Here is a 14,902-nt window from a genome sequence, read left to right on the forward strand (position 1 = left end):
TTAAAAAGATTTGTTAAAACTGTTTATTTGTTTGCTTTTAGAAAAAGTTGAGTGTTGGCCCTGCCCAGCGGTGGCTTTTGTCTTACCTATATTTTACAGCTGAACAAAGGCTGTTTCCCCTTGCCCAAAATAGGTATATAATATAGGTATAAAAATGCTATTTTCCCCTGAAATGCTCTGTGCACATTCTTCTCCAGAACCATGACTTAACAGCAGCAGACTTATACAAGGTAGTTGAGAAATCTAATAGACTGAAAGACAGAAAGCTTTCCCTGCAAATAGATTTTGCTATATACCATTCAAGTTAAATTGAAAATTTTATAAAATGTGCGAATGAATTCCATTCTCAGTTGTTGGAATCTGATTTCAGGCTAAATTCCCCCTTTGCTGATTGATCATGTTATATTTCCCTTTCAGAAAGCAACCGGTTGTTTTGAAAATTGAATCAAGGTTACTTTATCAGAGAAAAGGAGGCATTTCCAATGCAGGAAATCGATTATTCATATTTTTCTTGAACCTCCTGCATCTGGGTTTCATTTTAACTTGTTAGTTTAGAAAAAGTTATGATGCTTTAATACTAAAAATTTTAATAGAAATTGGTTACAGTTCATAGTCATTGCCCATAACAGATCAGCCTCAACATTGCATGTCTTTAAATCTGTCAACTTTTGAAATTCATTATTGATCTCATAAAGAGAAAAGGATAGAAAATGTTTCTATACCAGGTGTGCAATTTAAGAATTAAAAGACAAAAAGAATATTTACCATTTTAAGGTATAATTGAAGTATCCAACAGACACTGAACTCATTTACAACAAAGCTGGTGCCTACATTTCTATAATAATTATTAGTGTTTGAATTTTTTTTTTCACATAGAATAGCAGTATTTCAACTGAATCAATTAGCACATTTTCTTTGGTTAATTTGCTAAATTTAATCAGTATAAAATCAACAGTTTTATAAAAAAAATAATTTCAAACAGTAAATTGGTTAGTGTTTATTAATAAGCATTTACTACATTAAATTGGCAGAATGTTTGCCATTCTTGACCAATTTAATTTTGTACATGCTTATACTTAGTCTAACAAAACACTAAAACCTAATTACTAAATACATAACAAGGTCTGCTGTAAAACTCCTTTGTGATCGCATTTTTATCCAGTTTATGATGTGATCATTTTACAGTACAATTTTGTAAAAATGGAGATTTTAAATTGATTTCACTGAATTTAATGGTTTATAAAGGGAATTCACATTATATAGTGACAACTCTGTCGATGATGTGTAGAAAATCATTTTAACCCTCCATATGCCAAGTGCAGTAAATAACCTGACATCTGCTTTATTTAGCATTTTGTTATTGAAGTCATGTACATCAATAATTGTGCCCATCAAAATACTGAACAATTTTCCCAGTCCATTATGTAAAATTAATTATGTTTTATTATGGAGAGACATTTCATACTTACATAATTCTCTGCTTTTATTCATCATGGATTTTATAAATGGGATTTAAATATTTCAGGTGAGTTTTCTTTACAGATTTTCTGGTGTATTAATGAAATAAACCTTTTTATAATAAATTGTATTTATTCATGTTTGAGCTCCCCTTCATTTAATGAACAAGGGAAGTAACTGCTGCGAGGATTTTGGATGACAGTGTTATTATCTTGCTTGATTGATTTTTAAAATGACTGTAGTAAAGCAAATATGGAGGTTAAATGTGTAAGCAACTGTTAAACCCACCGTTGCATAAACTATAAGCGTCGCTGTCATTATCACATTATTGAGATCAATGTATGAAGAAGTACAATCATGTGTCAAACATATGAACTCATTGTCTGAATTCTTCTCCTGTGACATGGGACTTTTTCAAGGGGAGATAACTTCGCCGATTTTATTCTCATTTTTCCTTAATGACCTAGAAATCCATTTACAATCAAATATTTCCTCAGGTGTAAACTTAGATCACGTATGCATTTACCTTATTTTATTTGCTGATGATTGTATTTTGTTAAGTGATACGCCAGAAGGATTGCAATCGCATCTAGATTTATTATATGACTATTGTAGGCGTTGGAAATTAACGGTAAATACGAACAAAACGAAAATCGTGGTATTTAAAAAGAGAGGACAATTGCATTCAAATGAACACTGGACATACTTTGGGAATGATATAGAGATTGTTGACAGTTTTAATTATCTAGGATTTGTAGTTTCTAGTAATGGACTATTCAAACGTGGTATAGACTGGCAAAGCATTGAAAGCTGTAAACTCCTTGCATACGATAACGAAGGGTATGGAAATACCAGTGAAAATTAAACTCAATTTATTTGACGCATATGTGACATCTATATTATGTTATTCATGTGAGATATGGGGATTTAATAATGCAGAATGTCTTGAGAGACTTCATAGAAAATTCCTAAAGAGACTGTTAAATGTTAAAAATGTCAACTTGTAATGCTGCTGTTTATGTTGAAACAGGCCGATTTCCATTGCATGTAAACTGGAAAATGCGTATTGTAAAATACTGGTTGAAAATAGTAAAAGTGAAAAATTGTATTTTAGAGAACATATATAAGAAACTGTTGTTTGATTGTGAAAATGGTGAAAAAAATTGGTTTATATAATGTTAAAATGTTACTGACTCAATTAGGGTTAGCTGAAGTTTGGCTATTTCCAACATCTGTTAATATGAATGTATTTTTACACGTACTGAAAACTAGACTGATTGACAATTTTATTACAGAATGTAGAATTCGAATGGATAATAGCCCAAGTTTGACTTTGTTTAGAGAATTGAAAGAGGGTCTAGAGTTATCTGTGTATCTTATGAAAATAAATAATTTCAAACATAGACAAATAATATCAAAAATAAGAATGTCGTCGCATTGTCTTAATATCGAATATGGAAGACACAGGAATATTGAGAGACAAAATAGACTATGTGAATTGTGTGATAAGCTAACAATTGAGGATGAATTTCATTTTGTACTGGAATGTAACATATTTAAAGATTTACGTATGAAATTTATTCCAAAATATTATAGGCAGAGACCTAGTATGATGAAATTTGTTGAACTTATGAAAACAGAGAACAAACGTTTACTTCATAACATCGCATTATATTTGTTAAAGGCATTTAACAAACGGCAAGAGTTACTTAACCGTGTTTAAAATACAACACTCTCGTAAATATGATATGATAAAATGTGTATTTATATAAGAATATTATTGCCATGTACATGTATGTATATATTTTTGTATATGTCTATATGCTGTACCATGCATACGACTAAATAAACCTTCTGTTCTGTTCTGTTCTGTTCTGCTGTCATAACGTATTGATTTTTCAGTTGTGTTAAGCAAGTTTGCCTTTGTTAATGAATTATTCCATGATAATCAAAGGAAATTATAACAGCTAATAATGTGATTTACTCTATATACATATATCGTCGGTGGGCTTCGAAAAGGCCCTATCTCAATTTTTGCGAAAATCGTTTTAGGTCATTTTCTTGACAAACAAACCGAGGCGCGCATTGTGCAAAAACACCCGTTTAGATAGCCAATCGGAAAGTGAATTTATTGCCATGAGAGAAAAAGACGTATAATTTTTGGATGAAAAATTTGTTCCGCGAAAATGCCCGATAATTTTTAGGAGTGAAATTAGAAAGTAAAAACGATGAAAACTCGGATTTTCTTATGAAAGTTTCAAAGATTAGGTATGCTTTTTCTTTTTGACAATGGAAATAATGATGTGTTTCGTGTAGTATGTAGTTATATGATAAATAAAATCATCAATACATTGGATAATGGGGATTTCACATACAACGCTTGTCGGCTAGGTTAAATTTTATGCTAAGAAAACTATTTTTAACTTGTTTTTCTTAACCCTTAGATTTTAGTTTCATTCTTTAAACCAAAATGTATCAAACTGATAAATCTGAGCTACATTAAAGCTGTTAAAATAACTTTTATAAGTAATAGGGCATTTTCGCATGCTAATTTTTTGGTAAGGTTTGTCTTATAAGGCATTTTCTTATATATTTTGTAAGACAATATTTATGTTCCTTATTTTCAAACATCACTTTTATTTATATTTTCAGCATGTTTAAAGATTACAATCACACCCAAGACTGGTAGACATTTATTTTCTCGGAGAAATAACATATAGTGTTCTTTAAAAAGGTAATATTTACATAAATAAACATGCAACTACTTGTAAATTTAAATAAATTAATAAATATTTAATTGTCTTAATACCACATAGATTTGCAATTATTTATTTTGTAAGGATTCTCATTAAGATTATAATTAAGAGTTATTTAAAGACCAGGCACGTACTGATAATCATCAGACTTAACTGAGATGTTATGTAAGATGGTTGCTACGTTCATTTTATAATCATTAAATTGTTTTCTACCATTTCACGTTATTACAGGTGTCTGATGACCACTATCTTGATAAATGTTCAATATTTCAATTTTGAATCATTGGACTATTTGATTTGTAAAAAAACTGCAAAGTGATGACAATAACATGTAATCTATTTACAAAAGATGAGAACATCTTCTGCCAGAAATCCTATTTTTGAAAGACTTCTGTGATCTCGTGTGGCTTAAACCGTAGGGAAAGGGCTTGCGGTTTTATCTTACGTGTCTGTTTGACTTCAGTCTAAATGCGACTGAGAAGGACATTTGACTACACTTTTTCTTCTTTCAAAGTCCAGTAAATGGCCAAGGTCGTCAATCTACTGTAAACTCATTTGAAAAAGAGAAACCGGAACATTATGTGAACAATGCAAAAAGTATCATGGTTTTCTTTAAAAAAATTATTGGAGAACATCTTGACTGAAAACAATAAAGTAAAAGAAATAGTGATATAGATTTACAGGTGTTGCTACCAATACCAAAAAGTGACACTTGGAAATTCTTAGTAAAGACTTGCAAATATAACACAGAAGCTTATACAATAAGGCCAGGCTCAGATGGAGGTGGGCGTAGTTTATAGTCAAATTGAACGGAAACTTAAAATCACACTTATATATTCTTTGTTAACTATGTTTGTTTGATTGGGTTTTACGTCACACCGACACAGTATAGGTCATATATGGTGACGTCCAGCTTTACTGATTGAAGAAGACTTCAGTTGCCATTCCGTTCATTATTTCAGGCACGAACGGGTACCTAAATAGAACCACAGACATTCCTTAAGCTATCTGGATAGCTTCCTCACATGAAATAATCCAAAGTCTTTGTCAGGATTCGAACCCATAGTGGTGAGGGAAAGTGCTTTGAAAACAACGGCCACGGATGCTCAATGTTTTAAAACCTCTCGCCCGAGTTACCTATATGAGTTTAAATAACAATAGGCATGATTTCTTGAAGAACTTTTATACGATATCGTATGAAACCATTAGACAGGGAAATACTTGTTAGAACAATATGACTTGGTGCTTTTGATGTGACTCTTCTAGTGTTTGCTTAATACTTTTTTGTATGTCATGTAGCAGCATATTAATAACATGACTGTTTATTATATAGAGAGTTATGATGAGAAAAATGCTAAATGCTTATTTTACGAAATGTTTTGTTTTTAATTGACAGTATATATCCAGATTCATGGTTATTTTCACTAAAATTTTGAAATGTTTTTGAAATGTTAAAATACTGTGAAGTTAACAACAACAAAATGAAACAAAGTTCAAACAGCACTTTACTTATCAAATAGAGAACAAAATATGAAAAGGTAGCACCTACTGTGTTAGTCATGCAATAAAACTTTGTAATAAAAATGTAAAACAGTAATTCATCGACCAAAAAAATGTAAATTTTTACTTAAATCATTATACTTTCCTTCAAATTGTTTTACATTTTTTTAAAATGTTTTGCTTATCTGAAGGCATGAAGCTCTTAGAACTTAAGAACTTGGTATTATGGTATTAGGATTGATGTTTTTTATCTGTATGGTAAATAATAGAAAAGGTAATATTGGTTGTTTGGGCAGTATACTTTTATTGGTGAAGCCAAATTGACTACATATTAAAAGGTTTTATGTTTCGGAATGTTTGTAGTTTTTTGTTTCATTTTTTAATATTTCTTGTCGTCTTAAAACATAATAACTCTTTATTCCCAAAATCCTTGAATTTCTTTAGGAACATTGATGAATAGTACTGGTAAATGTGTCTCGTAATGCCATTATGAACCTAACAAGAGTATGTGAACGTGTGCGAAAGGGCCTTATAAGGCCATTTGAGACCCCTATTTGGCCATTTTTGCCATGTGAAAAGGACGTATGGGCATTTATTATGAAACAGTAGGGTTTATCATAACCAAATTAAATGTATTTAAAATGAATTTAAATGTTCATTTTTATCTGTTAATTTCATTTCTGTATGTGTTTCCATGCCAAAACTAAACGGTTTTTTCCATCTCCTGAAAAGTAGCACTTTTGCAGATAAGGCCTTTTCGAAGCCTACCGACGATATATTAGATGTCTAATAGGAGATTGTCTTTCAAGGTAAGATTGTTTCTTTTTCATGGTTTATATTACATGTATTATAAAAAAAAAGTTTTATATCTGTAAATATAATGATTTAAACCCTTCTAGCAGAAATCACAAAAGCCTATTAAAAACAAAGGGGGACAGCATAATTGTAAGGATGGAGAAATTTTTTTATTACCTAAAAATATTTTCCCATTATAAACCCTTTAAAATGTTAATATATATGTATAAAAGATCCCCTCACTTCCAATATAATAAATATATACATGTATATATTACAATTTTCTGTAAAGGATACCTAATCAGACACTTGTAAACAATTTTCTGTATTATAAAGTAACCATAAGCCCATGCCTAATTAGACACTCATAATTACACAATTTTCTGTATACCTCATGCCCATGCCTAATTGGACACTCATAATTACACAATTTTCTGTATACCTGACGTGCCCATGCCTAATGAGACGTTATTATACAATTTTTATATACCTACCATCATTATATGCTATTACATAATTTTCTGTATGCAATATTTACTATTTCACGATTTTCTATAATATTATACCATGCCTTATTGGACACTGTTACACAATTTTCTGTATACAATGCCTAATTGGACACTTTTACACAATTGTTTGTACACAATGCCTAATTGGACACTATTTCATAAGTTTCTACATATACCATGCCTAATTTGACACTTTTACACAATTTTTTATATACCATGTCTTATTAGACACAATAACACAGTTTTCTTTATATACCATGCCTAATTAGACACTATTGCACAGTTTTCTTTATACCATGCTTAATAGGACACTATTGCACAGTTTTCTTTATATATTGCCTTATTAGACACTATTACACATTTTTCTTTATAATATGCATAATAGGACACTATTACACAGTTTTCCTTATACCATGTCTAATAGGACACTATAACACAGTTTTCTTTATACCATGTCTAATAGGACACTATAATACAGTTTTCTTTATACCATGTCTAATAGGACACAATAACACAGTTTTCTTTATAATATGCATAATAGGACACTATTACACAGTTTTCTTTATACCATGCCTAATAGGACACTATAACACAGTTTTCTTTATAATATGCCTAATAGGACACTATTACACAGTTTTCTTTATACCATGTCTAATAGGACACTATTACACAGTTTTCTTTATACCATGTCTAACAGGACACTATAACACAGTTTTCTTTATAATATGCCTAATAGGACACTATTACACAGTTTTCTTTATACCATGTCTAATAGGACACTATTACACAGTTTTCTTTATACCATGTCTAATAGGACACTATTACACAGTTTTCTTTATACCCTATTACACAGTTTTCTTTATACCATGTCTAATAGGACACTATTACACAGTTTTCTTTACACCATGCCTAATAGGACACTGTTAAACAAATTTTCTATATACCATGCCTCAGTTGACGCTATTACACAATTTTCTATATAGAATACTGCCCAACCATTGAAAAAAGTTATAACTACTAGGGAAGTGTTTAATCCTGTCAGTTCATGGACGGTTCTAGAACTTAACCTTGCAAAGTAAATGCCAATCATTATGCAAATTCAATGAAACTTTCTGAAGCAGTGTTTAATAGTATCTATTTTTTGTCTAGAATGCAATTGATAAATGCAATACTTTTATATTTATAGGAACAGACAACTGATCTAAATACAAATGGATAAGGAAAGGCAAAATGGAAATATTCTAGATTTTCTCAACCAGCTTAGATATTCTAAAAGTGCAGCAGAGAAAAGAGTTATGATTTATTCTAATGTTGGAAAAGGACTAGGTTTATTTGAAAAAGACAAACTTGGAGGAGATTATGAAATTGTGATAGCAGGCCAAGAGACATTATCAGTATCATATCGAAAAAAGTATTTCCATACATTAGGGTGGAAAATCCTCATGGTTTCTTCGATGATATAAAATCACTCGAAGATGAAGAAATATTTGCGTTATGTGAGGGCGAGACTGTCTCAAGTAAACAGGGCTGTACTATATTGTAGGACATTGAAATTATTTAACTCGACGTGGTATTGTACATGTGTTCCTCACCTGTTTAATCATTGCTTTATTATAGAATATCAAGTATGGGATATTTATTTTACAGAATCAACAAACAAAGATATTTTATTCTTAATTTACCGCTGGAGTTGTGGTGGTGTCAAGTTTCAATTAAACTGTTCGAAACAATATCAGCAATTTAAATAAATGTTCGTCTGCATATTTATATCCACCTCCTACCAATAGTGACATTTCAATAACGTGCAGTGATATATTAAGTAAAAAAAAAAAAGAAATTCCATAGATTAATTTTTTCAAAGAATTTATTTCTTCAAGTAATAATTCTCATATTATTCATCAAAAATGATGAAATAAAATGTTAACAATCATTAACCTTTATTTTCAATGCATTATAAAAGTTGACTAGTGCCGTATTACACCTTTTTAACAAGTGAACAGAATGAGCAATTTTCATAATCAGTCCACTGTATGTACCGTACTGGTTCTAATTAACACCGTATGAGCAGTGCTCAATTCCATAGGAACCAAGCTTACTGGAATCTATTGAAAGGATGCTTATTAAAACTGATATGGTAATGAATTTATACATCATACATTCATGATACCATATGGCTTCTAATTAACTCCCTTAAAAGCTTTTCTACATTTTAGAGTCATGAGCATATTGGGATATGGATAGGTGCTAATTAAAATGCATAAGGTGACTAATTTTTACACATTTCTTAATTCATTACACCATATCACTTCTAATTAACACCCTATGAACTTTGCTAAATTCCATAAAAAGAAACATGGCAATGCCATGAAACCAGGTTTTCAATTATCACCATTGTAGATAAATATGTTGTATTTGAAATACAAATACAAGCAACAAACAATGTAACTATGTGCAATGTAAAACATGAATAATGTAGGAGGAATTGCCACCGAGTAGTGTTCACTATATATTCTGTATAAGGAAAAAAAACAAAGGGCCATAATTAGGTCAAATATTACCCAATCACAAAATCCTGACAATATGCACCAGGGCACTTGATGACAAAGCTTCTGTGAAAGTTTAAACAAAATCCGTTGAGAATTGTAGAAGGAGTTCAGCACAGAAGAAATTGTTCACTATAAATTCTATATAAGGGGCAATAAATAGGTCAAATATTATCCAATCGCAAAACCCCGACAATATGCCCCAGGGCACTTGGTGACAAAGGTTCTGTGAAAATTTTGTCAAAATCCGTGGAGAAATGTAGGAGGTGTTGCGCACAGAAGAAATTGTTCACTATATATTCTTTATAAGGAAAAAAAACAAAGGGCCATAATTAGGTCAAATATTATCCAATCGCAAAACCCTGACAATATGCCCAAGGGCACTTGATGACAAAGCTTCTGTAAAAGTTTGGTCAAAATCCGTTGAGAAATGTAGGAGGAGTTGCGCACAGAAGAAATTGTTCACTATATATTCTATATAAGGAAAAAAAACAAAGGGCCATAATTAGGTCAAATATTATCCAATCGCAAAACCCTGGCAATATGCCCAAGGGCACTTGATGACAAAGCTTCTGTGAAAGTTTGGTCAAAATCTGTTGAGAAATGTAGGAGGAGTTGCGCACGGAAGAAATTGTTCACTATATATTCTATATAAGGAAAAAAAACAAAGGGCCATAATTAGGTCAAATATTATCCAATCGCAAAACCCCGACAATATGCGCCAGGGCACTTGATGACAAAGCTTCTGTGAAAGTTTGGTCAAAATCCGTTGAGAAATGTAGAAGGAGTTGCGCACAGAAGAAATTGTTTACGCCCGTCCGCCCGCCCGCCCATCCGCCCGCCCGCCGACATACCTCAATCTAATAGCCAGTTTTTTCCTTCGGAAAACCTGGTTAATAAGAGTGAGCTTATTTGGAACCACTTACAGGTAGGAGCTAATTAGAATAAATATGATTATCAATTTATTTATCATTTCCTATTTAATGTACAACACTGATTCTAAATAAAACTAAATAAACTCTGTATCAACTTAGATTATTTCAGAACCTCAAATGGGAGGGCACCAATTAGAACCATTACAGTAATTAATTCTTACATCATTATTCATTCATAACAATAAATAAAAAGCATCAGGGATAATTTACAGCTTCATCTTACATACATGTATATAAATATACTTAAAGAAATACAACTAAATATGATAAGCTATTAAGGTTATCCAAAAAGAAAACACAAAATTAAAATGACAGCTACAGTATACCTTTTGCACTTTAACACTGTTGCTTTATGGCAATTTTATTTTACTGTCGCACATTTATCTTTTAATTCAACACCAGTAAAACACCAGATTGTTTCAGACCTTCATTCTGCAGAAGCACTTTTTTATGGACATTTGACCTTGGATATAAATTTGGCACAATATGAAGAGCAAATTTTTTTAATATTTCATTTACTGAATCATTTATTAAATTCCATTGGCATAAGAAAATGTATGTTTAAACTGTACACCAGTGATCATGCACTGAGACTTTAGTGTTTCAAAATTTATTTAAACCTTAAAATGCTTAATTTGTATGTTAGACTTGCCCTCATCAATGAATTTGGAATTCTCCATTGTTATTGCACAGGGTTTAGAATATCAAAATGTTTAACCTTAAACCTTGAATCCTATGCCTTTAGCATAGAACCAGGCCAGCCTGTAGATCTGTGCTGTCTGATCACGCTCAAACTGTTGGCTGACCCAACTTTTCATTTTCATCTCGATATCTTTAAAATTAATAATGGAAAGTTCCAATAATCGGAGCCTGACAAGTCCATTTAAGAAATTTCGCAGAAATAGTTGTTAACAGTCTAATGTCTGGTCAATCTATAAGGACGTGAAGACCAGCCTGAGGATGTCCAAGCCTAGGCTAGCCTGAGGATGTACAGGCCAAGGCCAGCCAGAGGATGTCAAAGCCAAGGCCAGCCTCAGGATGTACAAGCCTAGGCCAGCCTTAGGATGTCCAAGCCCAGGCTAGCCTGAGGATATGCAGGCCAGCAAGGGGATATCCAAGCCCAGGCTAGCCTAAGGATAAACAGACCAGCCTGGTTCTATATTTGTGACTTAATAAAGTACTTTTTTAAACAAAATAATTATACTATGCAACTACAAAACACTAAAAATTTGCTATTTGATTATCATCAATGCTGTTCAAAAATTTTGAATGGTATGATCAAAACCCTCTAGTTAAAGACCACCTTTAAATCAAGACCAGTTTCTCTTTAATATGTTATATGTACTAATTTTACAGAGATAACTAGTTCACACAGTAATGTCTATAAACCTTTAAATAAAATACAAACATACATGAAATACCAACTGTATGCTTTTCATGTAAATTAAAGTATTTAACTATGACAAAAAAGCCCAAGATGGATGTAATAATACTAAGAGAGGAAAAAAAGGACTAAAATATAAATGTAAAATTCCATTAAAACAAACAATATAAGATGAATCTTTAGACAAAGGTCAACTGAAAAACAGGGGTTAACAATTTTCTCCTTTTCTCAAAAAAAATAAATAAACTGAAGCTTTTACCATGTACCAGTCCTTTGTGACCTGCACCTTCTCAACTCGAAGATTGAAATTCAAAAATTTGAAAAAGCCAAATTTTGAGCTCGAGTAGAATTTCGAAATTTGGGTTTTTGAAAATTTTGAATTTCAATCCTAGAGCTGGCTCAAAATTCAAATCTATCTCCAAATTCGGACTTTTAAAATTAAATTAAATATCTTTAAAGCATACAGAATGTTAATGAAATTAATACATCATATTAACATTAACAACAAACATTCCTTAAGATTTGAAATGCATCAATATTAAAATTCAGGCACAGTTTGTTATTTGGCAAACATTTTCCCTGTAAGTAAAATTGAACACTTGTGTATTAATAAACAATATAAAATAGATATATTGTAGCCATTTAAATAACTATACAAATAATTTTGAGCAGTTAAGACCTTTTATTTTAAAAGAACTCAACTGAGGTCCAAAGGCCAAAAGCATAAAATCTAAAAATATCTTACACAGATCAGCTTGTTAACTTAAAACAGAAAGGTATGCAAAAGATATTTAAGAAATATACTCAGAAATAATTTGAAAATTGTATTTTTGTGCTTTTTTAACCTGATGTGAGTGAAAAGCATAGCAATGCTTCTCAATTTTTAATCATTTTTCACAATAAGATTTGTTACTCAGAAAAAAACGTAGTGAGCATATGACCTGAAATTTTAAGTTATTGACCTAGACCTACATCAAATGGAACATTATCTTCAAAAAATTATTTCCAGTCCCGTCATGTAAAAAAAACCTCAGTGGAGTCCCTTTAATACCAGAAATCTGCATAGGTTTTTTTGTAATTGTATCACATAACATGTATGCCTTTACACTGGTAGCATTTTAGTATCATGTTGTTTATTATTAAAGCTGCACGCCTCCAGATGAGCCAAAATATTTCAAGAAAATCAATATTGAGAGAAATGTATTTAAATTTTAAGAAAGGTAAAAACATTCAAGATCCAAGTTATATTTTAAATGTTATGGCGGTTTAAGACTGATTCTTCAGTATTTTATTACCATATTTCTACTGAGTTACTAACGCAGTCAGGACGGTTTTTGCATTTGTTGATCATTATTTGTGGTAATTTTCGTGGATTGTAAGTGCCGATTGCAATATATAAATTACTATATTTGTTCACCTCACAATATTTTACTTTCAAACACATTTCCAAAATTTCCATAAATTAACATGAATCTGGAGGCGTGCTGCTTTAATAAAAATCAACATAGACCCTACAAAGTTTTAAAACTAAATTGAAAAGATATTTCATACCATTTCCTTTATTCTTTACAGCTGAATCATACAGATATTTCCTAATTTAAGACTGATATTGAAATGGTTTTGTTCTATATCAAACAATAGTTTTATTATATCACTAACAGTTTACCATTAACACATACACACAAATTCTAATCTAAATTAAGACTATGACTGATCAAAAGTTTTGGCTGATTAAAACATGTACATCAATACTGAAGCAGGTTTATCTCAACTCTTGTGATTAATCAATCTAGATCAGTTCAATATCTATCTTCTGTTGAATATCATTATCATCATAAATATATTTCCATCAAATCACAGATTGCACAAAGGGTTTTTTCTCATCACATGATCTATATACAGCATGTGATTGGACAAATGTATCACATGACCAATATACAGCATGTGATTGGATAATGATGTCATATGACACATATGTGAGTGGTTTATTCCAAGGCTCCATGGTTATTTTCTGGGGCTCCTCAGACTTGACTTTGATGCCGAGCTGCCCCCCTGTCTCGACTTCCTGGGTGTGCTCGACTGTATGGGTCTGCAAGTTAAGAAAATTGGTAAATGAAATTATATTCCTTCATATTCCTCCTGTGTAAGCAGCTTATGTCTAATTTGTATTTTTAAAAATTGTTTGAAGAGTATAAAAGCTTATAATATCATTAAATGATAAAACTATTGTTAGTAAAATACTGTTAATGAAATGATTAAACCATTCTTTAGTGTTTAGTACCATTAAACGACCATCGTTACACTTCCCTTACATATGACTGATATCTGTAGAATCTAAATATACATTATGTTCCTTTTTATTTTCAGATGTCTTTTTTGCCCCTATGAATCCTTACATTAAACTAAAACTCTGGGGGACAAAAACTTTGCAGTCAACATTTTTTTATATTCAAATGCTCTTAACTAAAAAGTTGCTTTTGGCCAACAGTTGACTGTGTATACTAGTATATGTTGTAGACTTGACAAAGTCAAGACAGAAAGTTCAGACTTCCCATTCATTTGCATTTCAAAACAATCAAAGAGCTATTTCATAAACAGTAACAAAATCACCTCAAAAGCATGCTTTTATCTGAATTAAAAATGGCTATGGCAGTATAGAATGTCAAGAAAAACCACATAGCTTTCATAATTGCCAACTGTTTAATTTCTTCACTTGGGAAGGATTAAATAATCCTAGCAGGGTTCAAACCCTCAGGAGTGAAGAAACAAGAGGGTCATGATGGCCCTGAAATCGCTCACCTGTATAAAGGCCAGGGGCTTTTATTTGAACAAACATGGTAAACACCCATTAGAAGATAAATATCTAAGCTCTAGCACTTTGGGGTTTTTAAAAAATGATTTTTTAAGTTTTCACTATACACATGTAGGGATAAACAATGACCAATGACACCCCCCCCCCCCCCATGACGGGACCAAGGGCTTTTATTTGAACAAACTTGGTAGACACTCATTAGAAGATATT

General features: G+C 31.4%; 1 protein-coding gene across 4 annotated transcripts in view; it reads right to left on the reverse strand.

Moving 5' to 3' along the window:
- Window positions 1–10,461: 10,461 nt before the first annotated feature.
- LOC132720922 (transport and Golgi organization protein 1 homolog) overlaps window positions 10,462–14,902 on the reverse strand; it is a 42,185-nt gene continuing 37,744 nt past the window's right edge. For all 4 annotated transcript variants that reach the window (XM_060705167.1, XM_060705168.1, XM_060705166.1 and 1 more), the window contains one exon: window positions 10,462–13,969. In XM_060705167.1, coding sequence (XP_060561150.1) covers window positions 13,885–13,969 — 85 coding nt within the window. In that variant the 3' untranslated portion in view covers window positions 10,462–13,884. The remainder of the gene's footprint in view (window positions 13,970–14,902) is intronic.

This window comes from Ruditapes philippinarum, unplaced genomic scaffold, assembly GCF_026571515.1.
Source record: "Ruditapes philippinarum isolate M1 unplaced genomic scaffold, ASM2657151v2 ctg715_1_1_1_1, whole genome shotgun sequence".
Lineage (NCBI taxonomy): Eukaryota > Metazoa > Mollusca > Bivalvia > Venerida > Veneridae > Ruditapes > Ruditapes philippinarum.